This window comes from Scomber japonicus, chromosome 24, assembly GCF_027409825.1.
Source record: "Scomber japonicus isolate fScoJap1 chromosome 24, fScoJap1.pri, whole genome shotgun sequence".
Classification (NCBI taxonomy): domain Eukaryota; kingdom Metazoa; phylum Chordata; class Actinopteri; order Scombriformes; family Scombridae; genus Scomber; species Scomber japonicus.
The window spans coordinates 5786141-5810765 of record NC_070601.1 but is presented as its reverse complement, the minus strand read 5'-3'; the positions used below and the strand labels follow the sequence as shown (position 1 = coordinate 5810765).

Genomic DNA, 24625 nt, shown 5'->3' with positions numbered 1-24625 from the left:
TCCATGCACACACACACCCTCCCCCAACCAGTTGGGGTCTTAGCCTGGTGTGGGTCACATGCCCAACCCCTCCTGACGTGGGTCAACCCCCCAGGGTTTCACCGCAAGTAGTGCGGCCTGTCGTCATTAAACTCCAACGGATTAGTGGGAGACTCAAGCCCAAAGCCCAGCAGCCTCCCCGGCCCACCCTGGACGTCCCACACTACTCCGTATGGGCAAGACATTTTAAGAGCCAGGAGAGGACGGTGGAGGAGAAAAAGGATGGGGACACTATCAGGAACAGCACTTAAAATCAACCTTCAACAAATTACTGCAGAGACCAAAAAGTGAAAGACTAAATGAATTGTAGAGACAGGAATATAATCAATCGAGTGCATTTTATTCGCCTTTCTTTGCAAGGACACTTGCTGTGATACAACACTGAGACAGGATGACCGGTGAGCAGACAGGAACTCGGGGGCCACTTGGGGCCCTATGTTAACGTCTGGCCTGGAGATGAGGGAGGCTGTTTTCAGGTAATGACTAGAACAGCAAATTTCATTTTGGCTGTGGACAGAACTCACAATGGGACAAACTTTTTCAGTCTTGTGTGGCAATTTGTTTGGTTTCACACCACTGCATTTTGTTTTGCTTACCATGCTTATCCTCTTATAGACTTTATTGTACTCATTCCTCTGGCTGTTGTGGAGATTAGACACTTGTAGAAAGAGAAAAGGAGAGGCCTTTTGTTGGTTGCTGTTCCCAAGTCTGCTCACACACACTCCTAAACCCATACATAAGCTCAGGTTCAATATCTTGATGTTGGTGCTTCCTCTTCCTTTGGCTTTATCTGTAGTATCTTGTGTTTTGTGACTTTTGTTCTATCCAGTTTGCTGAAGGTAGCTTGGAAATAAATTCATCTTGACCATATTTTGCGCAGCCACTGGATCAAAGTCATTGTCACCCAGAACACATGTGCACTCATTGGCAAAACCAGGGCGTTTACAGCCAACCCGGTCCGCTTCACTTTGAATCATTGCCGTCTTGAAGGGCCCTCTTCATGGCAGGATATGGGAGACTTACTGCAAGACTAACAACAACAGCAGACGATGACTGGTGCCTGCAGATTTATAGCTCAGTGGCGTATTCCTTCTGCACATTACTCAGTGTGTGAGAACGCATGTATGTTGGAGAGCGATGATGTAAACAGGCAGGAATGGCAGCGTTTTTCAAGTCTGGACGTGTTGTTTGGACAGTCACGCTCAGGTTGAGATGCCTCCACGGTCCGCAGAGTAAAGTTTCAGACCCGTGTATATGTGTGTACTGTATGCATTCATGTGCTACTCTCATTACCTCTGCACTACTCTTGACTGCACAGCTGGACCGGCAGAGGCTAATACACTCAGAGGGAAAGCTGAGTGATTGCACTCTGTTTGCAGATCAATGCCCTCTCCTCTAATCATCCAAGCATCCAACCACGCCTGGCCTGAGTGTTTTAATTTGCTGCATTCGAAAAGGCCTCCCCTGCAAGCCTTGGCAGCTACAGGATTTAGCCAGATGAATCAGGCCCCTGTTCAAAACGACACATCTGGGGTCATTAACAGGATTGGTGGGGGGGCAGTCTTTTGAAGTCACTTCCTTACTCCTACCCAATGGGGACGAGGGCTGTTAAATAGATAATAGGTGTCTGGACTATTTTGGGAGCACCTCATATTTAAAGGATTTATTGGTCCATTTCTGCCCCTATCTTTAATTCCCAAATTTGATCTTGGAATTATGTCTGATTGAACTTAATTTGGGGGTTATTCTACCCTATCACTTGCACTAAATTACCAGCCCATAAGAGAGCTTTGGTACCAATCTCCCATTTAAAACGAGAGAGAGAGAAAAAAAAAAAAGAGAGTACACTCAGTTCACTCACTAAGCACTCGACTGGGTTTGTGTGTCAAACGGCGACCTTTTACTTGCGTGTAACTGTGTCAGACTATCACAAACACTTGTTACTTCCGCCTTGGATTAAACATGCTGGTTATGATGTTTATAGGCATGCTGAAAGAGGTCAGATTACAAGCTTTTGCAGAAGTAGGGCATCCATCCTCACATCATGATAGCACGACTGTTTTGTCCAGCTTGTGAAGCTGGTGCTCACAGATTGTTGCCTGAAGCCAAATGGCATGTGATTCAAACTGACCTCATGGTTGCGGTATAGATTTGGTTGTCTGGCAGCTGCTCTGGTTGACACATAAACACAGTGACTGCTTTGAAGCTCTATGTATCATGCTTTATACTGTAAGCTTTTTTTCTCTATAAATATATGGACATTTTTAACAAAAAATCCACTCGAGAGCTCTTTAAAATGTTAATTCATCCACTCATCACTGATATTTCTACTGCCACCACAATAATTAAGTGCAGCTCACAACTTTGAATTTTTTTTTGAATAACATACCTTGCAGGGAGACAGTTTTTTTGATTGATTTTGATTGTATGAACTCTCTATCAAATAAATAGTCTCTATGGAACCCAGTGTGATTAGAGGAATTGGTGATTGACACCGTTTTGAGTATTTTCCAGACTAACTAGGACACTGTTTCTGGAAAGGAATGCTGCTGCTGATTGTTTTACATTTTTCTACACTTTGACCAACACAAAATGAATTCTTTGACCTCTATCAGATTGGGGTGGAGGCAGATCTCAGAGACAGATAAAACCATTGGCACAACAAAAACAAAACAAAGGAAAACAGGCAAAATTCCAAAGATTAGAAACCAGTGAATCAGTAATATAATAGATAAAAAATAATAAAAGTGTATCCATGTCGCCCACCCCTAACCTCCACCTTGGCCTCTACTCCATCATCCATCCCCAGTTCCCAAAAGGCAGCTTTCCGTGTAAGTAATGGACTCCATGCTGTCATCATGACTAAGGTTTCCCAGTGGGATGTCTTCCTCAGTCTTTATCTCTGTCTCTGTCTAACATGTGGAGCACACATGCCTGTGACCCATTGGGGGAGATGCATGCAGGGGTTCCAGCTACGTTATTGTAGAGGTCCTCATTGCTAACTGCTTCCTTTGGCCAGAGGTTAACATGTGGGACGGCCATCATGAATTTGCACTCTAAATCTTTCCAAATGTAGCAGGACTGCTGGAGGGATGAAAGAGGAAGAACCTAAATCTGGTTCTCTCCATATGTCCCTTTTAATATACAATCTTTACAGACTCGTCCTCAGTTGCACTCAGTCAGCTCTGCACATCAGGTCTCATTGTAGAATTTTGAAACTTTATCAAAAGGCTTTTTTTTGTTTCAAAGCTTTCTGATCTTTCAATCAGAAATTTAAAATGTCATCAATCAAGTGTCCTTTGATAAACCCTAAACCTAAAAGAAAGAAAGTTTTCACAGCAGTGGGCATAAAAATGGGAGTGAAATATGACTGTGAGGACATACTAAATGCTTTGGCCTCTTGATCTCTTTTTCTGTGGCATGTGTGTCTTGTTGATAAGGTTAAAGGTTGCTGACGAGAGTCAGTGGTCATGAGGCCAAGGACCTTTGTAATGCTACCCCGCTGTAACATGCATGACTGATGTGCATGACTTTTACAACTCTGAACTGTCCTTAAGGCTCTAAACTGGACCAAACCGTTCACCAAAAGCTTCTAGTTCAGTTTCAGGGAGTTTGTGCTTCTACATTTAGGTCACATCTAAGAAAGGGTCTCCTTGCATGTTTTCTGCAAAACAGCTCTAAGAGGATAAAGTTGGCTTAGCACTGGGTTAAGCTAGGCAATCATCCGGTGGGCGTACAAAAGTGATTTGCTGGAAAGGAGTGTGAAAAGAAGAATGGAATATTCTTGTGCCAAAACGGACAGTTTTTCTGGGGCTCGATGAGGTCACGTAAGGCGATTGTAGCTGCGATGCAGAAGTCACGCCAGGGCCCCCGATGGCCTCGATTCAGCAGCACAACCAGGTGATTGTTCTCCTATCATTTCCCCAGCTTTGGGATTTTCCAATTGTTCACTGGTCAAATCTGATTAGAGGGTCTTGGTCAACCTGAGCTTCTGACAGCACTGATAAAGTGAGAGTGTGATCAGAGTCAGACAGAGAAAAGCTGCAGTGTTTCCACTCATCTCTGGTACTTTCCTTACTTTGGCTGATGATCATGTCTGTTCATCCAATTTTTAACTCTGATCTCACATCATGAAGCTAGGTTTTATGATGTTATCTTCATTTTGACCATCAATATTTGTTTCAAATTCTCTGTGACAAAGACAGCAAAGCAAAACTTGACAGGGAGATTGCTTTTATTTTTAATTCCAACTACAAACACAGTGTAGCTGATATGCTACTGCCAAGGAATGCTGGCAGCCAAAATATCCATGGCAGGGGGTATCAGCAGCTCCAGCTTGGTCCGAGCTGTGAAACATGCAAAGATGTAGGTGGTCATTGGCAGCAGAGCGATTACTAAAATAAACAAATAAGCATCTCTAGAAACTGTTTTAATGAAGCATTTGGAGGCATTTGGGGAGATGATCATTTAGACATTTAGAACAACGAGCAAGAGAAATCTGAGATAGCCTGCAGTGATCTTTGCTCATGCAGAGTGAGTGTGTGTCTGGCATGGAATCTGTGTTAGCTTGTCATGCACAGAAAGTGTTGATTTTAGTGAAGCCAAAGCTTCTTAATCACTAATAAAGACACTAAACTACATGAACACACTCACACACAAGCAACAAACACTAGCTGACAAGACAGGGGGATCCCTGTCGTTGAGCTTCATCCCTACAAGCCCATCCCTGATTCCCGTCTGATCCGAGACTACCAGCCTGCTTGCCTCTCAGCAGGGGCCCTTCTCCTTTGGAGAGAGCTTAACGTGGGACATATGGGAAAGTCTTTGCTTGCCAGATCACTGTCTTTGGACAGGGCTAGTGTCGGATAATGACACACCAGAGACACGGCAAGTAGAAAATGGGAACAGAAGATCTGTTGTCAGGCTGACTCGGCAACCCGGCCACAGGACTGACCATGCTATCTGTCGATTGAGCGAAAAGCACTCAGGCTTATATGATGACTGCATGGCCTATTTTAGCCCAGAGACCCACATTTCAGCAATAGTGTCTGGGTGGCTTTATAGAGCTGCACGAGCAGAGTGCTCGTTGTGCATTCAGATGTCTTTACATATGGAGCTCAGGGATGTTTGTACAGTGTTTCTGGCATTTTTCCGAAAAAATGGCGATGTCAAAGGAGAAAAATTCAAGATGGGGTAAGTTTGAGTAACCATTGTTAGCTTTTGAGAGAGGTTTGAAGTACTTTGATCTTTTTCAGGTCTGTGAAGGAATTTGTCATTGTAGGCTAGAGCTGTGCAAAGTCACTGCAGTGTCAATGAATAGAAATACAGTAGTTCGTTTGAAGTCTCAATGTCATTGAATTTGACAGTTAAACAATAAAGAAGAAGAAAGAGGAAGTTTTTCATCCGTTAACTGCAGGTTTGTTAACCAGTCAGACAGTGTTTCACCTTTAATTGCCCCGGTGTGTTCTGATGATGCATCACTTTATTCACCTCCCCAGTTCGCCGTCACATCAAAGCTCTATACGGCCTCCGATAAAGTGCGTATTCTGTGTGTGTGTGTGTGTGTGTGTTTTGAAAGAAGGAGAGGGGTGTGTGTTAGCCTGAAGATCGTCAGACCTCAGGCTGAAAATTGATTGGAACCTTAATCGTATTTCCTTGACTGCTGACGAACACAGCGGTTGAAATTCAGCTCGAGTGGCGCAAGGGTCAGGGAGTCAAAATTTGCTTTCGCCTCTGCATACGCCCCCTTTGGCGCAGACACACACACACACACACACGTCCTTCCTTTCCTCTCCTCTTCCTTGAATGATGTTTTCAGTCGGTCGTTGGGAAGCACTCTGAGATTAATCACACTATCACACTGAACAAGAGTGAGTTTTTTATTTAAAGTAATGCTCTGTCATCGCAGCATTATATTCCATCCATCATATGCATTTAGCAGACTCCCTCTCACATGCAAATAGGTTTTAGTGGGCTGTATTTATAGTAATGACAAATTACACTGTTCATTTAATGGGATGTTTTTCTGGACACTTGTCCCTTCCTGGTCTTTGTAGAAATTGCTGCTTCAAAAACACGGATTTACTCATTTAAAATGTGTGGAGGACACATTTTCATGCTTGCACTCTGCAGCAAGAAAGATTTGCGATGGTTTAAGTAATGGATGTTCCTCAGCCTGTCCTTTTTAGATGTTTTATTGAAGAGCTGTTTTGAAAATGGCAGTTACAGATTTAGTTTCTCATGTTTTGTCCAAACCTTCGTCGCAAGTTTGCAAGTGGGCTCATTGTTTTTATCCACAATGAGTCATTCCAGTCCCTCGGCACCACCACCAAAGTTCAAAGTCTTTCAGTGCTCTGTCTTTGCCATCAAAAGGACCAGAGTCTGTCTAAATAGATGCCACACAGCTGTACCTTCTATGACAGCAAACTTAAATGGAAGCAACATGGTTAGCTCTAGATCCAGGACACTCAGGACCTGTTTAGAAACACAAAGGGTCTCTTTCAGGTGTGCAGGAATGCCACAGAACCCTCAAAACAGCCGCAGTCCCTCAGCTGAAGTACCACATCCAGACCTTTCCCTCCCCCTCCTTTCCCTCCAGCCACAACATGAGGAAACAGCAGCATCAAAGTGTTCCTTACTGCAGCCAGTCACAGCGAAGATGTTGGGAAGTTTGTTTGGAAGTTATGCAGGTATGGCTGTGTATAGCCATGCTAGCTATAATAGCAAATGCTGATACTATTCATTTGATTTTACATTCATCACTTTCCTGGCATATTTGGTATGTGTTTATATGCGCGCCACAACCAAATAATTTCAACTCCATCTGTTGGTTCGCCTCATGATATTTATGCTATTTCTCATTTCTCAGGTGTAATTTACGTATTTATCCTGCATCTACAATTTGTGGGATTTGTTCTATTTGCAGTTTTTATTCCTGAAGAGATGTGTGTCTTGTATAATTTGTAGTGGCCTCAGTCTGTCTATTAGATTTGAGTCACATATCTGTTTTTTAAAAAATAAGATAAAGATAAAGACTTAAAACAGTCTGCATGCCAGTCTGGATCAAAGTATATTACATTCCCTGCAAAATAGAGACCATTTTTTTGACCTGTTTCCCAAATTGTGACTCTTTCTGACTTAAATGCAATGACAATGCATAAAAGTCACAAACTGTGGCTCTATCTGTAGACCATCACCTGCCTGAGTCCACAAGCTCTACCTATTTGCCATGCTGATCATGCCTGTCGTTCAGTCCTTGACCCGGGGTCAGCGTTCTACTCCAAAGCCGCCTTTGTCACGTCCTCTTTGCTCTATAGGTTGTTGCTGATTAAGGCCAGCATTTAAAGCAGGAACTGAAGCAATCTGCCACCCTCTCTGCTCTGCCTGCTCCTTCGATTGTTCACTCAGCAGCTATAGAGGCCTGATTACAGTCGGCTTTATGGCACAGCCTGGACAGATGGCATGGCTAGCACCGTCCACCTCTGCCCTGCCTGCCTGTACTGAATCTCCAGGGCTGCCCAGTGGGGAACTACCAAGAAATTATGACAAAGCATGTAAACACTGAAAAAATGTAAAGTCAGGATAATCATTGTGGTTTGTATCAGATGCAACAAAATTGTATTTTTTGCACCATATTGTATTAAAAAGGTGTCTCTTTTTGCATCACCATAACTACAGTACACAAATACTGGGATAACAAACATATAAAATGAGTCATATTTTGAATTTGTGGTTTTAGTTGGTAACAGTTTGGACTCATAAAGTTAATGGTGTGTAATAATAGTGTGCAAATATTAATTCCCATGAATACTGACTGGTTCTGACTTGTTAGTTAAACTTTCTTTTTGTATGACTCACACACTTGAAGTGGCTTGACAAGTAACACAAGGACTTCTGACACACTGACAAGTGCATGAGTCATCTGTTCATTTGGACAAGGAGGTGATAATCCGTGTTAACGTGAATGATATGCAAGTGTAAATTACTGCATAACTTGGGTCAGTCAGTCATTTCAGCTTCAGACACATGAGCTCTTCCTTTGGTTTTTTAACCTCACTGTGAATCAAATCAGTAAAAGAAGGCAGGAGGAAAATGTCATGAAATTCAGCTGATTCCCACCTGACAATGTCAAAGCCCTTCTTTTGTCGAGATGCTCTTTTTTGTAACAATAGCTGTCTGTCACTCCCCATCCACCTTGTGCTCTTATCTTATCATTTGTGACTTACACGATCCCAGCTGTGTCTGGGATCCTCTTACATTGCTTATCTGGTGCAGTGGTTTTATTATTATTATTATTATTTTTACAGAATCAGAGAGTGACTGTATGTTGGGTCAAAGTATGCACTACAGCTCGAGGGGGAAAAAAGATGTGGCTCTTATTCAGATGGAAATAAGGAGAAGCATTTTCACATGCACTCTCTGGCACCTGTTTTGCATGCAGCCTGCAGTGTTAGCAGCACAAACTAGAAGTGCGTATTGTTTTGAGCGGACCGGGCCTTGAAGGTCAAGGTCACTGGCTCGGTGTTTGCTGCAGTGATTGCACTTAATTCAAGTCATCACCAGACACACATGTGGCTGCATACAGACACAGGCCTATAGAATCACACACAATAAGTCAGTAAGCAGTATGTTTGCGCATTTCTGTGCTCAATCTAGTCATGTGGACAGAGTGTTCTCAACATAGTGAATTGAGCAGAAGTTGGGATTCAGTCCAAAAAAATACCACTCATCCATCTTGTGTCTCTGGCACTGATTCAGTCCCATTCGCTTTTTCATTTCCACAGTTGGCCCGTTTGTATGTGTGTGTGTATGTCTGTATGGAAAATATGAAAAACAACTAAAGGATGCTATGATCCATTTGTGAACACCGACATCTCATGAAATTGCAAAACAGTTTGACCATATATCCCATTATTGGGTGTTAATCGTGGTACCTTTGAGTCTACTCACCATGTTGAAAGCACTGATGACTCTGGCATTACATCATTTCAGACATTTTACCCAGTATAACCCAGAGGTCCTTGGGCAAGTTCATTTTGGCTGCTCTACAGTCGAGATTAAAAACAAAGCACGTTTTGGACCTTGGCATCAGGGTTGCTACACCTTGGAGCAACATGCATGGGGAGATCTGGCAGGCTTATTCTGCTGCTGGCTATAAAGCAATGCCTTTAAAAAAAAAACAATGTTATTCAGAGCAATCCACAACTCTTACTTGAGTATCTTGAGAAAGTGAGACTTGAAAGAGTCAAATTTAGTGCACCAAATATCCAGAATCAAATATAACCTATTATAACTTATGCTTTCATTAACTTCCCTTTTTCTGTTTAAAGAGTTGCTTACAGTACCTGCCCCTGGAAATCTTGTTTGTGTTGACCTCTAGTGGTTGAACTTCTCACCTTGCTGTATTGACGTAACAGTGTACTCCAGGACCCTGTTGGGTGTTGGAAGAGGTGAAAGAGGTGTGAAACTTTCCACTAGAAACACTGCTTTTGGTATAATGTTGAACAACCAGGTGACTATGAGATTGATTACACTGTATGGCATATATTGATGATGTTATGTGTTGTGTGTGTGTGTGCAGGATGGAAGAGACGGTGCGGTCGCTGCTGCAGAATCAGGGAGTCCTGGAGCAGACTGCTGTGGACACAGTGGACATCATGAAGGCCTATAAGGTAAACAAGCATCACATAAAATGAATTATTTACTACTGTTAATATTATATATCACTTTGTAGTTATATCTACCAATATTTCAGTAATCATTTTATGGGGATAGGTATCTTAGTTTGCATCTCACTCCTATTTTCCAGCCCAGGGATCCACATTGTTGAATAAAGCTAGACTGAGCCAAGGTGAGAGTTCCCACTGCTCATTGCTGACCCTGTTACATAAGAAAAATAGCTGCTGGGATTGAGCAGAGAAGTAGAAGGAATAAGTAATACGGTGTATTTCTGAAGCGTGGGGGTCACTTTTGGGGTCGCACTTCACAATTTGTAGCTCACCATGTTTACACGGCATTGCAGCGCCGAAATTCTGTTGCCTCAGTCTATCTATCATCAGTGAGGTATAATTCACTCGCAGAACAAAAGTTATTCAGTTTATATCTATACCTAGTATTTGTTCAGCATTTTTACTGCTTAATTGATGTGCAACAATGTCTGTAAAGCAGCAACAATGTTATTGCAAACAGCTGAAAAGAGTGAAAAATGCCTCCAGGGAATGGAAGAAAATGGCATCACTAGTCCAGCCAATATGTCATAAAAATAGGGACTTTATGAATGACTACATCCGTTTATGATTGTGAATAAAATACAGAAATAGAGGCAGGGAAAAAGTAATCTTTGAATGTTTAGTGCAAATAAAAGCAGGCAGAATAGAAAATGACTACCATAAGACTATATGTCAGTTGTTTTACTGCTTGTGCATTCCAGTGAGTAAAGAAGTGGAATTGAAACATGGGATTAGCAGCAGTGATAGCCTGTATGTTGCCCTGAGGTGCAAACGCTATATTATAAAAGTGAGAAGAGACATCCCAGACTTATGAAATATAATGAATCCAGTGACTTGATATGCAAATAATGACTCTGTGCACACTAAATAATCCTTCACCTATAGGTTCCCCAACTATAAACGAATTACATGGAGAGTTATGACAGGAGTGATAAAAAGTGTGAAGTGTAGAATTTTATGAGACTTTGAACTGATGACGCGTTTGACCCCAAAAACATACTGTAAGCAATGTCACTGTGTAAGATAACTAACTCTACATTCTTTGTGAATGGCTTTTAATGGCCAATAAAAGGATTATATGTCCATGCATAGCTCATACAGTATAACATATAAAACTTGTTTTCCCCTTTATTTGGTGTAATAACAATGTTTTATGGGCATATGTTGTTGCTACAAAATAGGGTTACCCCACCAATACTTTTCTACATATTAATGAGGTCAGAAGACAAGGGCATTTTGCAGTCATTATTCTTATTCTTTTGTAGATGGAACCACCATTTACTCGATTTAAAGGGATATATTCTGCACATTTTGTGGTCTATATTTATATTCTGGGGCTCTGCTTGAATATCTTTGTATAATTTACACTTCAAAAACCTTTTTTATCTTATGCTCTTATCCTCGGTTCAGCCTCTGTCTCCTGTCCTGATGAGTCCCCTTATGTCTCACAGGATTTTACATCTCAAGCCTTGGAACTTTGGCCATGTTTAATAGCCTAAAAACCCAATGAACTGATCATCAATTTTGTTGTAAATTTCTGTCTATCAATTAATTCTTTCAGCACTAACTGTTAACTAATAACATGTTCTAGTTTCTAAACTTTACCTCAATATTGCTGATGCCTCAACTTTATCTGAAGGGTCCATAAAGTGCTTACAAATCACCCATCTGTTGATCTAATATTAACTCTAAGCTGATAAAATGGGGCACAAACCTGATTTTAAAGGGGCTAATGAGGTTTACATCTCTGTACTTCCATATATATATAGTATGTGGTTTGCTCCTGTTATCAGCAATGGATGGACACTGTCAAAAAGAATAAACTTGGAGAGTTATTATGATATTCCCTGTTCCTATATGCAGCGAAGTGTTCTTGCTGCAGCTGTATTCTGTGTATTCAGCAGACAAACTCAATAACTTGAAAGGGCAGCATGAGGGACACTGTTCCCTCCCCTCTCCCAGTCCAGACCATCTCTGTGGAGATTATTACCAAGGCCCTTTAACACTGTCTGATGAGCTGTCTCTCAAAGCAAACCTCAGCCTTCACTGGCTAGCCCCGGCAAACAAAAGCAAACTTAAAAAACACGACTATAAAGTATTGCCTTGAACACAATTGTCTGATGGAATCAAACAAGATTGAACACCTAATATATGTTTAAAGGAGATTGGATCAAGCTGAAAACAAAGTGCTCTGAAGGACATTATTTCCAATTCCTATTAGGGGAGGGAGACAGCTTGTTCTCTGCTACATATGGATATAAAAGCAGAGTTGCAGCCATCAATCAGTGCAACAAACCTCAACTTTGTCCAGCACATTATCCATAAGTATCCTCAGCTTTGACATTTATCTGTCAGGTAAAAATGAAAAATGTAACACAAGTGCACAATGATATATTACACTCTAATAACTAAATACCTCTGATGTCACTTGAAGAAAAGCTAGTATTGCTAAGCAGATGTCAAAGTCATTCCAACTCCCATTCTAGTACAATTATACTTTTATTGTTAAAACAGAATTGTTAAAGAATGATACAGACCAGCTGGATTTAGGATAAATGATGTTTATTTGTTTTCTATTTTTAATTAAAACTAGCAGGAGAAGAAAAATATTGTTCTCCCTGTGAAATTTTAAACCCATTGTTCTGGCTTTTCTCTCATCCTCGCTCTTGAAAGTTATTCAAATGAAACAATCAGAGAGATTCAGAGGAGAAAATCACCTTTTTTATTGAAGTGCTTGAAACTCATCAATAAATTCAACCTGTGAGCGCTCGCCAGCCACCCGATACCGCTTTATTTTTTTAGGGGTCGCCAGTCGAGAAGGTCAGCCTTTAAACTTCCAGATTATTGTAAGAAATGCCCATCATGATTTGGCACAGCCCAAGGTGACGTTGTGAAATTGCCCAAAGGCAGCAGATATTCAATTTACAATGATGTAAAACAGATAAAAGCTGAAAATCTGCACATTCAAGAAGCTGGAACTCACAAATGTTAGAAATATACTTTAGTCATGACCAAATAATATCATTTTTCACCACATTTATACAGTGGATAGATGCTCTGTCAGTAAATAATGACGTTGAGGCTTCAGAGATTCCCTATAAAAGATGAATAATCTCTTGAGTGTGACAAAGAGCGTATTGTGTGTCTTTCTGCAGTTCGGTGCTAGCCAGATAGCGTCTAATTAGTAGCTAATTATTACTAGTAGTCAATTATCGCAGATGCCAGGCCAAGAAACCAAAAAAAAGAAAGAAAACCCCACAAGTGAAACGTGACAGAGAAAAAGATAGCTGGCAAAGGGACTGAGAGAGATTTTCAAAGCCAGACAAAGACACAGAAACACACTGAGGGTAAAGAGGGAGAGTCCTCAAGGTCACTGCCACTCTTTGGAAAACAAGTGAAACATGATTAGGGATTAGGGGATGTTTTGGAGCTCTGTTGTTGAAAATGCCTCCCTTTTGTCCCATCTGCCCATCTGATGCTCTTCTTCCTTTCTTCTCTCCCATCACACTCCTCTCTAACGTTTTTCACTCTCTCCGTCTCTCTGATTTCTTCCTTTCACGCCTCCTTAACCGTTTTCATCTACCATGTATTGCCTTCAAACATTTGTCATACCTCTCTTTTGAACGTTTTCTTCCCATCTGCTCCGGTTGTAACTTGCCAACCCCCCCCCTCCTTTCCTTTTCTTCTCCTTCTTCTTTCACTTTCTCTCCCTCTAACCTCCTCCTCTCGTTGTCTGTGTGTCAGGATAAACTCTCAGAGGAAGTGCAGAAACAGCACGACGGGCCCGAAGAGAGCGGCTCCCTGCCGGCGACTCAAACGGAGCCAGACCCTGGGCCGCCTGGGCCGGCGAATGCTGATCCTGATGCCAGCCAAGCAGAAGAGGACAAAGACAAAACCAAGCTCCTTCTGGAGCGTCTCAAGGCCCTGGAGGTAACTTCAACAGCACCCTTTTTCTTTTTTCTCTCTACCTTTACTGCTTTGACTTTTCCTTTGTTTCCTTTTCCTCCACCTACCTTTGTTCTGCTTTGTTCTCCTTCATTCCTGCCTCTACATTCTTCTTCGCTTCCACATTTCCAGCCACCGCTGGCTATCCTTTGTGGCCAGCCTGTCTGCCAGTTGTCAGAGAGTCCTTGCTGAGTTGTGTCTGAAAGCATGACAGCTCATCAAATTCTCCAGTCTTCTTCGTTTGGAGAGCAAAGTCATCCTAAGAGAGTCGCTGCAGGGGCCTCAGGCTGTATTCTAGCTTCGGTTTGTTTTCCTCTGTGGTCTGGGATTTGAGCTGCACTCCGCCACAAGCCTCAAGCCACAGTCGAGGCAGGAGCGCAGCATGTTGATTGTTTCCCACTGAAGCTACTGGACACACACATTCACAGATCTTCTCAGCAATTAAAAGACTCATACTTAATCAAATTAGGCCTCTAGTCTTACCTACTCTTTCCTGAGTGACTCCACGTGGCTTCTTGATGTTAATATAGTGGACAATGTGTGTCATACGATCTTCACACAGTAAAACAAATAACGCCAATATTCAAGAAGCTGACTGACATCCCCATCTCAAAAGTAAGACTAATATCAGAAAAACAAGAAATGTTAGAAATAAAATCATTATAATTGAGAGTGATTTGTGTCTTTGAGTATGCGTACATAAAGAGAAGTCACGCTCAAAAGAAAGAGCAAGCAAGCAAATGCCATCATTACACTTAAGCCTCCCTAATAGAAAAGGAACCCTCATTATAACAAAGTGGCAGATAATTGCCTGTTGCTCCTCAGCTGTAAGTTATCTTCAGAGACTGGCAGGAAGTATGGTCATCCTGTCCTGGTGATCCATCTGATGAAGCCGCATTACCTAAACATTACATTTTTAATGACTTTATCAAAAGTTATCTGCCATTTTATTCCGTTCCACTCCACGGATGATGGATGCACCGCTGGCTAAAGCAGCAGGAGCAAAGCAGAGGCAATACATCACTGCCCTGCACCGTGCATAACTTCCACCGACACTAAGTAAGCACTGCCCGGCTCTCCAGCTCAACTGATACCGTTCATTAACTTGGCAGGCACGCAACGCGGCCTGTAACAGGGGCTTAAACCAATACAGCCAGATTTTTGGGAGAAATGCCCATCGGTCATCTTACCTGTTAAGTGATGAGAATGTAAATGTCAAAGTTACCCATGTGCCCCTCAGTGGATTCACAATAAAGTATAATAAAACTTGATATTGATTCATATTGCTTAGAAAAATATAACATAGCTGAAAGAGGTGACTTGTTTTACCCATAAAAGTGGAAAAGGGTGTTTACTGCAAGATTATTTTAAAGCTGCATCACTCAATATTTTTTTATATCACCATCTGATGAAACTGCTGACAAACAATTATCGGCCAATTCTGCAGGTGCCTTCAGCTCTGTGGACATTTGTAGCCTTTTTAGCTTGTTATTTTAGCTTTCAGACTCACAAACTCTGCTCCCATAGCAGACCGGTGTTTTTTTAGTAAAAAAAAGCTCTGATAAACCCACAGTATGTTACCTTCCCAGCTTCAAACAGAAGACAGACAAAGATAGAAAAGTAGCTGTTGGACAACAAAACTGAACATCTAGCAGCTTAAGAGCCAAATAAGAAGAGTAGAGTGAATATTAGTCTTGGATTAATCAGGTTGCATTGCCATTTAAATAAAGATAAAGATAATATAGCATATGTTGTGTTTTGAGCTGCAGCTTTAAAGAACAGCTTATAGTATTTTAAAATATTGGGGTATTACAGGGTCACTAAGATACATACAGTAGTCTGCCAATTCTGAGCAGCTGCCATATTTATATACAAGTACTACATAGTATGAGAGCAGGACTGTCTGGTTTGAATGGGTGGACTCAGAATCAATATCTTGAGACTCAAAGAGCATTATACACAAACTTATTGATTTATAATACAGTTAGGATTCAAAGTCTCAATACCAACATTTTTTTCTCCTTCTTGTTTATTTCTGCCTATTGCCCGTTATCCTCCTCTTCTTAGCCATTTTCCCCAGTGGTGGAGAAATCAGAGCTTCCTTCTCTCTCCCTTGTCAATTCGCTGCCATTCATTCTTGTGCACCATGACTAACAACGTGCACAAGCTGGAAAAAATCCCAGAGCGACATAATCCATCACAGTAAACACGGTTATGTTCAAGTCTCACTTTTTTTTTTTTATCGTTGCTTTGAAATTAAACAGCATTTCTCTGCTTGTTGCTTGTTTCCATATCAGTGTGCGTATTATTGCCAGTCACTTGACAGCTGCAAGATGACATGGAAGTCTATTGCCTGTGAACACAAACGTACATATCACATGCCTGTCTTTCTATATGATATGTCTGTTAACCAAGAACACACTTTATTTCAAGGTTTCAAGGAATGTACAGAATAATGTTACAGCAGATATTGAAATAAAGTTCAGATGACATTTGGATTCCCATTTCAACACTTAAAGGCTTGTGTTTCACTGAATAAAGCAGCAGTAAAACATTTATATCAGGGATGAGGTAACAAAACACTCTCAAGTGGCATCCTGATAAAACCTCATAAAGCTTCTTCAGCTAGAATAAATGGCTCTTGTGTATGTGTAGCACAAATTAAATGCAGATTTTATGCAAGAAAGTTTTAATTACATGTTACAAATACAAATGCATCTTCTAAAAAAAAAAATAGAAATTACACTCACAAACCAACAAACAAGCCTTTCTTAATTACTTGGGTCATTCATTACATTTGCGCCCATAACTACGTTCTAGGCTTCGAGGCTTTAATTAGTTAGTGTTTCTTCCTCGATGGCACAGCTGGAATGTTTTGAGTTGTAATTATGGTTCCCATGTTTTCATCAAGGGACTGGTAGTTGCTACTAAAGGGCAAAGGGTGAGAGAAGCAGGGCCGGCTGACAGCTCCTAATATGCTGCCTGCCTCAGACAAATTGGAAACTCCCGGAGATCAATAGGGCACTGCCTCATCACTTGGCAAGTGAAGAGGATATTCTTATTAGGTCCAAACTCCAAATGGCTAGCTGCCGCGCCAAAGTTCAGCATCATAACTTCCATCCCCTTGACCTTTTTCTGTGTGGTACTTCGTAAATTTTTTATTGGCCATCCCGATTCAGCTTTGACATATGACCTTTGTAAGGTTAGTCCCCTCTTAGCTGCGGTTCAGCTTGATTGCTACTCGTGTCTCCATCGATGTTGTGTTGTTGCATCAAATGTAACTAAAGGCTCAGCAGGCTTTGTGCTGCGTTGACACTGAATGTGTTTGACTGTATGTATGTGTGTGTGTGTGTTCTTTGCAGGACAAGAACTCTGCCTTGGCCTCGGAGAATGAGAACCAGAGGGAGCAGTATGAACGCTGTCTAGATGAGGTGAGTGCAGGACGTTGTTTATCTCATCTCACTCCAAGGCGCATTCAAGGGCGCCGTACGACTCGACAGATGTTTTACTTACCTTGAAAGTCTTTTGTTGTAGTTTTCTTGTGAACAGATTGAGTTGTAGTGTAGAGCTTAAGATTAAGGTTTTAATGAGGTCCTGTGTAGCGCAGGGTGTTTCCAACAAGTTGGCAATTTACTTCAGGCGCAGCTCTGAGGGAGGCGGGGGTGAATTGTTGATAATAACAATTCATTTAGGAAGCAGTGTCTCATATTTTTCAGGCATTAAAATCTCCCATCTCTCATGGTAATAAAGAAGCTGACATGTTCTAGCTGTTCTAAGCTAATCTTTAATATCACCTCCCTAATGCATGATTTAGTTAAACCACAAAAACTTTTCTGGGAAACTTGATGCTTGTAATTTTTCATGCTTTTTAAACTCCTGTAGTGTAATAATAAGTCATGCACTAGCCTCACAAATGCACCGCCTTCATACCAATACCAACGTAGCCGGTGTTAATTTGGTAATAAACAGATTAAAAAGCTCTTTAATAGCCTTAACCGGAGGTGAACTGGTGTTGCTGAAGTAATGGTTTACATTTTGTGCCCTCTGGTTATTTGTGAGAGCTTGATAAGTGCTGTTTAGGGGGCCACATGACGGGAATAAAACAGCCTGGCTCTTGGCTGTGCCTGTTTGCTGAATCACACCGGGTGGGAGGGAGGGAGGGAGGGGAGCTCCACTACAGGGAAGGATGTCCAGCAGGGCCAAGTTGGCTAATTTGTCCTGGAACCAAGCGGCTCAGCAGACTGAGCAGATCTGCCAGAGGGTGGGAAAGACGGGTGAGAGAAGGAGTAGGGGAGGGGGGTAGGGGGGTAGTAAAGGGAGAGGGTGAGGGTGAGGAGGAAGATTGAAACTGAGTGATACTGAGGAAATTTGTGAAATAGCTGTATTAGAGTTTGTGTCCTCGGTGGATTGTCCTCGCCTCCGTTCTGCTCGCCTGCCCTCACTAAGATGGCTCAGCTCGACTTTGTTGTGTTTACTTGTCAACTATTTTCCTGTGAGGTCGACTTTTGTGAACAGAAAGCCTGGTAATGATCCTGTTTTGATGACCGAGGCTGTCTGTGTCCCTCTAACGACTGCACACAGCAACAGTGAAAAATCTAAAGCTTGCTTTGTAACAGAAGGGCTGATTATTTCTTTCCTACAAAGTCGGACCAGCTGCTTTAGCGTGTGGGCATTTGTAGTTTAATTACTTATATCAAAGTCATGCTGTGCCTCCAGTCAGAGTTCAAATTCTCTGTCCAAGACCATTAAATCAGGTTTTGTTTGATCACTGGGGTATTTTACAAGAGGCAGATCTGTAACTTGCGGTTCCAGAAGCAGGGCTCATTTCACCATATTTACTCTCATACTCTCTCCCTCATTCAATAAACAGGAGCGGATGCATTCGAAAGAGCCGATGTAGCTTCACACGCTATTAATGAGCAATCAATGGGTGGTAATTCGAGCCGCTTCTCCATCTGCGTTGTGGTCTCGAGTGCGGGCGGGTGTGAGACGCTGAGAGACCATGGCCCAGGCACAACAGCACTTAAGCCATGCACACCTCTGCTTTTACAGCAACCCAGCACTGTCAATACCACCATTAGGAACTGACAGTTAATATTTGCACAGTCATGGATGTAAGAGAGAGTCTCACATGCACACGCATCAGAAACTGACTCGTAATGATTCATCTTGTACGTAAATTGGCTGGGGAAGTCTTGCAAAGTGCAGCGTTAGCAGTGTAGAAGCTGTCTACAGAGGCCTGTATGGGTCATAAGTGTACCAAAGATGCTAAATTAAGATTTAATGGTTGTTGTTTTGTTTTTTTGGCATGTCTGTTTTAGGTTGCCAATCAAGTTGTGCAGGCTCTTCTCACCCAGAAGGTTTGTCTCATATTCTTTTTTTTTTCCATAGATCACATTACCTGTATTAAATAATCTTACATTGTTTTTTATATAATTGTTCTACCTACTGAAACATATGTCAAAATATACATTAATAATGTTATACTTAGCAGCATTTTCTGATTTTCTTTCTGCTTCTCTATCAGGATCTGAGAGAGGAATGTCTGAAGCTGCGTACACGAGTCTTTGACCTCGAGCAGCAGAATCGAGCTCTGAGTATTTTGTTCCAGCAGAGGATCAAGCCTGCCTCAGACTTGCTTCTCCAGGTACTCCTCCCACCCAAAAATACAACCTTTAAAAGCATGAATAAGTATTATTGAAAAGACTCCAGGCGTGCCAGAGTTCATGTTTCTCAGTGGGAGAGCTGCTCTGAATGATACTTCCATTGACCCAACCCTGCACTATAAATCTTTTTTACTCACACAAAATAGAGTATCAGCATTGGGCAAGGTGTTTTCTTGACGGGCAGATACCTGAATGGAAAACATGGATGAAGAAAGTTATGAAAAACTACTGTAAAAGCTAGTTTGAACTTGGAAGACCCACTAACTTCACCCTGTCCTACAGATGGTGCATGTTTATCCATAGCATGATACAGTGCTTGCTCACAGCCCCTTGCAGCAGCAGCAACTCCTCCTCCTGTAAACACAACAGAGAGCTTATTCTCATGCATTTGAAGTTGTTTTTCATTTGAATTGTTATTAAACTGCTCTGGGGTCTTAGTCAAAGATGGAGGCTGCATAGAGGACTGTAAATACTTTGATTTTTCTTTTTTTTTTTTTAAAGGAAAAAACAAAGTTCCTCCCATACATCAATCTTCATCAATCTTTTTTCGCTCCTCAGAAGATGTTGTTTGGCCTGTTTTTCTGTTTTGAAATATAAAGGAAGTACAGGCCTTAAAGCACAGACATTTCCCTTGCTGATTTTTGGTCTGTTTTTCATGCATATTGCCTCAAATTGAGATTGTATATGTGAAGTGGATGGTACATATGCACTAAAAGCCTTTTTGGTGCAACAGGACATATATTAAATGTATCTGTGAAATCAGCTATTTGAGAAAGGTTGTAAAAAGGCAAACATAACCTTTTAAATTTCCCCAAGAGAAAGTCAGCATCCTCCCTGGTGCCGCCCACTCCCCCCCCGCCCCCCCAAAAAAAAAAGAAACACCACCATCAAGTCAGCATAAAAATGTGATGATTTTATGTCTCCAGCAGCATTTTCCTGCACTAGAACTATAATCGGCTACATAAAGAGAAGAATTGTCTCCTTCACATCCTACAGAAAAACACAAATTTGAACCAGCAACCATTTAGTCTCTCTGTAACCATCACACAACCACGACTGTATTTATATCCACACAAACCTGACATTCTGCTCAGTCGATGTCTCATCGGTGGCTGGAAATTGCCTCAGTTCATCTTCGGTCCCTTGGAAAACATCAATTTTCAGAAAAGTGCCTAGCGTGCATTCCAGCTTGATTTTTAAGATGTAATTATGAGACAGACGGACCTGCTACTGTATGTTTATCCATCTATTGTCAACAGTGATATAGTATTGCAGGGCTATAAGGTCAGTGCGGAAAGCAAGATTTCACATAATTGTGTAAATTGCTGCGAGGCTCCTCACTGTCAATATGAAAATAGCAAGCTGCCAAAAGAAAAGCGAATGAGAAAAGAGTTGTCAGTCCATCCAGAGGAAAGGGAAGGAGAATAAAGAGGGGGAGAAAGGGAAGCGATGATGATGAAAAGAGAGAAGGCAAGCAAGGGTAGATAAGAAGGAAAGGACAGGAGGTTGAAAATTGAGAGAGATGAGATAGCAGAGAGCGCCAAGAGGACAAGGGGGTAGAAGTGAAAAACTAAGGGCGAAATAAGAAAAGGCAGATATGGAGTAAATAGAATAAAGAAAAGGAGAGAGGAAAAGGAAATAGTATGGCTTGGGGTGTGTTGTAAAGCTCTCTGTCAGTTTGAGCTGCTTCCAGCACCATTATTGGACAGGCTGGAACATTGTCAAGTGAAACTGCAATATAAAAAGCTTGAAGAGGGATATTGATGATACCACTGTGGCGACCAAGAGGTGCAATCTGGCTGGAGACGTGAATTAAGGCACTCTGAAATATGATAGAGTTGTATATCGCATTGACATTCAGCCAGTCTGGGTCTCTTTTTCTTTCTTTTCAAATGTGATTCAGCTGAAAAGAAACAAATGTAAGTTGGAGATTAGATATCAGTGGGTAGTATAATGGTACGGCAGGTCAAAAGGAAATAAATTGTGTAATGTGTGCGTGTGTGGGTATTTAATTTAGTGTTGAGGCATCTAAACAGTGACGCAGAACTTTGCTGCAACCTTTAAGTGGGTAGGTTTTACCACTGGAAATGTATTTACTTGCCTTATTTGATAATGACATTTACACTATAAACTGGTGATTCATTCTAAGAGTCAATCATGTCGTGATCGTGCTGTTCAGCATGTGTGTCCATTATGAGCTCTCCTGTTATGTGTAAGAGAGCTGTTAGAAACATCTATATTTATCTGTGTCGCTGAAGCCTCAAACATCCTATATCTATCCATCTATCATTGCCTTGAATGTGATAAATGGGTGTTTTAGTAAAGCATTAGCTGTGCATTTAAGGAAATAATTTTCATTTTCTCGCAGTTGGATCAGAAAAGTAATAACACTCTTAAATCTGTTTGTTAAATATAAGCCTAGAGCTAACAGTTGGTTAGCTGTAAAGCTTTCTAATCCATTCTACGTGTATTTCCAATAAAAAATATGAAACTACCCAGGAAGAGTTTTTTATGTATTATTTTTCTTCCAGCCTCAAGCATAGAGAGACTTAATCACCCATACGAGTGTACTATTTCCAATCTAGCTGTGGACCTTTTGCTTATCAGTAATTAAATGTTCTCTACCTCCCTGTGGGCTTCTTGAATTTCTCTGATAAAGAACCATTATGCTTTTGATGGTAACTACATCAGTTGTGCACCTTTATTGCCTTCAGCTGAATTGATTTGGTTCAAAAAGTGCCACATATTCATTTTAGAAAAACCTGACATTAACTGTTAAAAAAAAACACACATAAATGACAGTTGCTTTCTCGAAGCATGCAGTATTTCCAAGCTAAGGGAAAAGAAATGATGTGCAGTACCTGTCACTTATGCTGCTTATCAAATATGACAGGCAAGTGGCAATTGAGATGCCCATTACTGGGACAAATACTCAGTGTCTCTGAGGCTACCTCATGGCCCCAAAGGACACAGCTTGAATGTCATGACCTCATTACTGCTCATGCAATTTTGCAGGTTGTGCAGTCAAACCTTTGCTGCTGCCATAGCTATCAATTAAAGGTTTGAAATCTCAAATTTAAACACATTTTGACACTTTTCAAGAATAGTGGTAAATCAATTTTAATGATAAGATATGCTGAGGTATTAGAGACTTTGTTTCATTTTCCTGGTGTAGTTTAGTGGGCTGTGCAGAGCTGCAGCTTTAGGAAAAGCCTCTGTGATGAGTCAGCTGTATAGATCAGTTCATGCAGGTGAGCATTTTGTTGGTGTGAGTGTTGTGTCTGCTCGGCTGTTGTGTGCCTGTGTGTGTGTGTTTTTGACAGAGGGTGCCAATACTGATGTTTTTTTGTTTTTTTGGAAGATGCCTATTACTGCTATTCTGGGCTGATATTCATTATCCTGAAACATTACTGCTGTCAAGTAAAAAACTAACTAAAACTAAAGAGACACCAGTTTTCTCTCGCGGCTCCCAGACTAATGAAACTATCTCGGCCATGAACTAACAGTTAATAAAAGGCCAACATTTGCATAATACATTACAGTCCAAGGTATTTCACAATTAACATTTTTGACTTTGATTTTGGCCTTGAACCTTGAGAAAAGTTCAAGATCCATGCAGCCTTGTCATCTTCCATTCCCTTTGACTGTCTTCCCCCTCGTGACCCTGTGACACTATCGACTGAATGCTTGATGAGGATGCTGAGGAGTTGAAATCCAGCACCCTATGATAAGATCAGAGCCTCCCATGACACCTCAGCCACTCCCATCCCATGTGGATAGCACTGACACCGAGTGATGCAGCAAGAGAACAGAACAATTGTATTACTTTAAAACCAGAATGAAAAGCTATCTGGCATTTTGAGTTCAAACTAGTAAAAGTGTGATTTCTGCTCTGACCATCTTTGTGGTCCTGAACACTTAAAAAGCGATAGGCACATTTTGGATGCATAAATGATACTTGGCATATTTATATGATTTTAAAATAATACATTTTAAAACACATAAACACAAGGCAAAGGCACAGAAATCCTCTCTACAGTTTGACTGAAATGTTTGAACCATATAAAACATTACATTTGCCAGGTTTGATGTTTTATAAGTTTGAAAGATAGTAAAGAATGCCTATCTTTATCTGTAGGCTGAAAAAAAGCATTGGAAGTGGGCATTGATCTGTTTCCATGGCACCATTACCACCTAGTCACTGACAGTGAAAAGTCAGTCTTTTTGAACGCTTATTCACAAGCTTACACTTACACAAAAATAAGCCTTTCTTTTGGATGTTTTGCTGAAATTTGTAGAGAGAGAGAAAAAAAAATACGTAGGATGGTTGTGTTTTGGCCACAGGCGAAGTGATGCATGTTGTTTGTTCTCAGGAGACAAAAGAACCAGTTAAGTCTGGGTATCATTAGGAGCTCTGTTTTCTTACTTTCCACTAAAATGTTCAGAGGACATCTTTCACAGCACACAAAAAGTCAATAGAAACAGACAACATGGAGTTTTATGGGATGGCAAATAAAACTGTGGATGAATCTACCAGTTTTTATTTTCAAATGGAAAATTAAAGCCGTTTCCATTTTCTGAAGGTGACTTTGTTTTTTTGATAGCATGCAATTTTCTCACTAGATATGACTTTTATTACATTTTGATGGTAGACTGAAATATATGAGAGGGCAGAAATACATGCATGTGTATGTACCCGAGTGAGCGGTAGTTTTACCCTTGGCAGGAAATGCAGCACAAGATCAAGTGTTTTGTTACAGCATATTTCCAGTTTAAGTTAATTTGAGCACAGGGAACCCAGTGTAATTAAGTTCTGAGATTAATACGTGGAAATGTATTTGGTTTTTGTATCCTTCCCGCTTAAGCACAGGAGCTAAATAACAGAAGAGACTGCAGACTAGCATATGAATTGAAAAAAAAAATCAAAGGAATCCCTTACTCCCTGATGCAATTATTTCCTATTCACATTAGTTTTTCTTTCTCCAGCCAATGACATTAATGACTTTGGGCAAGGGGTATGAATCAGGGCTCTGCATGGCACCAGTGGAGAGAAGCTGATGGGCACTTGTAAGGCCGGCAAAATATTCCTCATACTGTGCAGTTGTTTGAAATGCTGTAAAATAAATACTTTCATTTCATTCAGTTTTTCAGGTATGACATTCATAATTAAACAGGTTTACTGCATTTGATCAAGAAAATTATTTTAGGCAGTAAATTTGATTAAAATTTGAATTAACAGTGCATTTA

The 24625-nt window shown here is 41.0% G+C and overlaps 1 protein-coding gene across 1 annotated transcript in view; it reads left to right on the top strand.

The window, feature by feature from the left end:
* The window catches only part of LOC128354493 (nck-associated protein 5-like), a 128850-nt gene that overhangs the window by 81812 nt on the left and 22413 nt on the right, over positions 1–24625 (top strand). The window contains exons 6-10 of the mRNA XM_053314718.1: positions 9620–9710; positions 13512–13697; positions 17075–17143; positions 19034–19072; positions 19240–19359. Coding sequence (XP_053170693.1) covers positions 9620–9710; positions 13512–13697; positions 17075–17143; positions 19034–19072; positions 19240–19359 — 505 coding nt within the window. The remainder of the gene's footprint in view (positions 1–9619; positions 9711–13511; positions 13698–17074; positions 17144–19033; positions 19073–19239; positions 19360–24625) is intronic.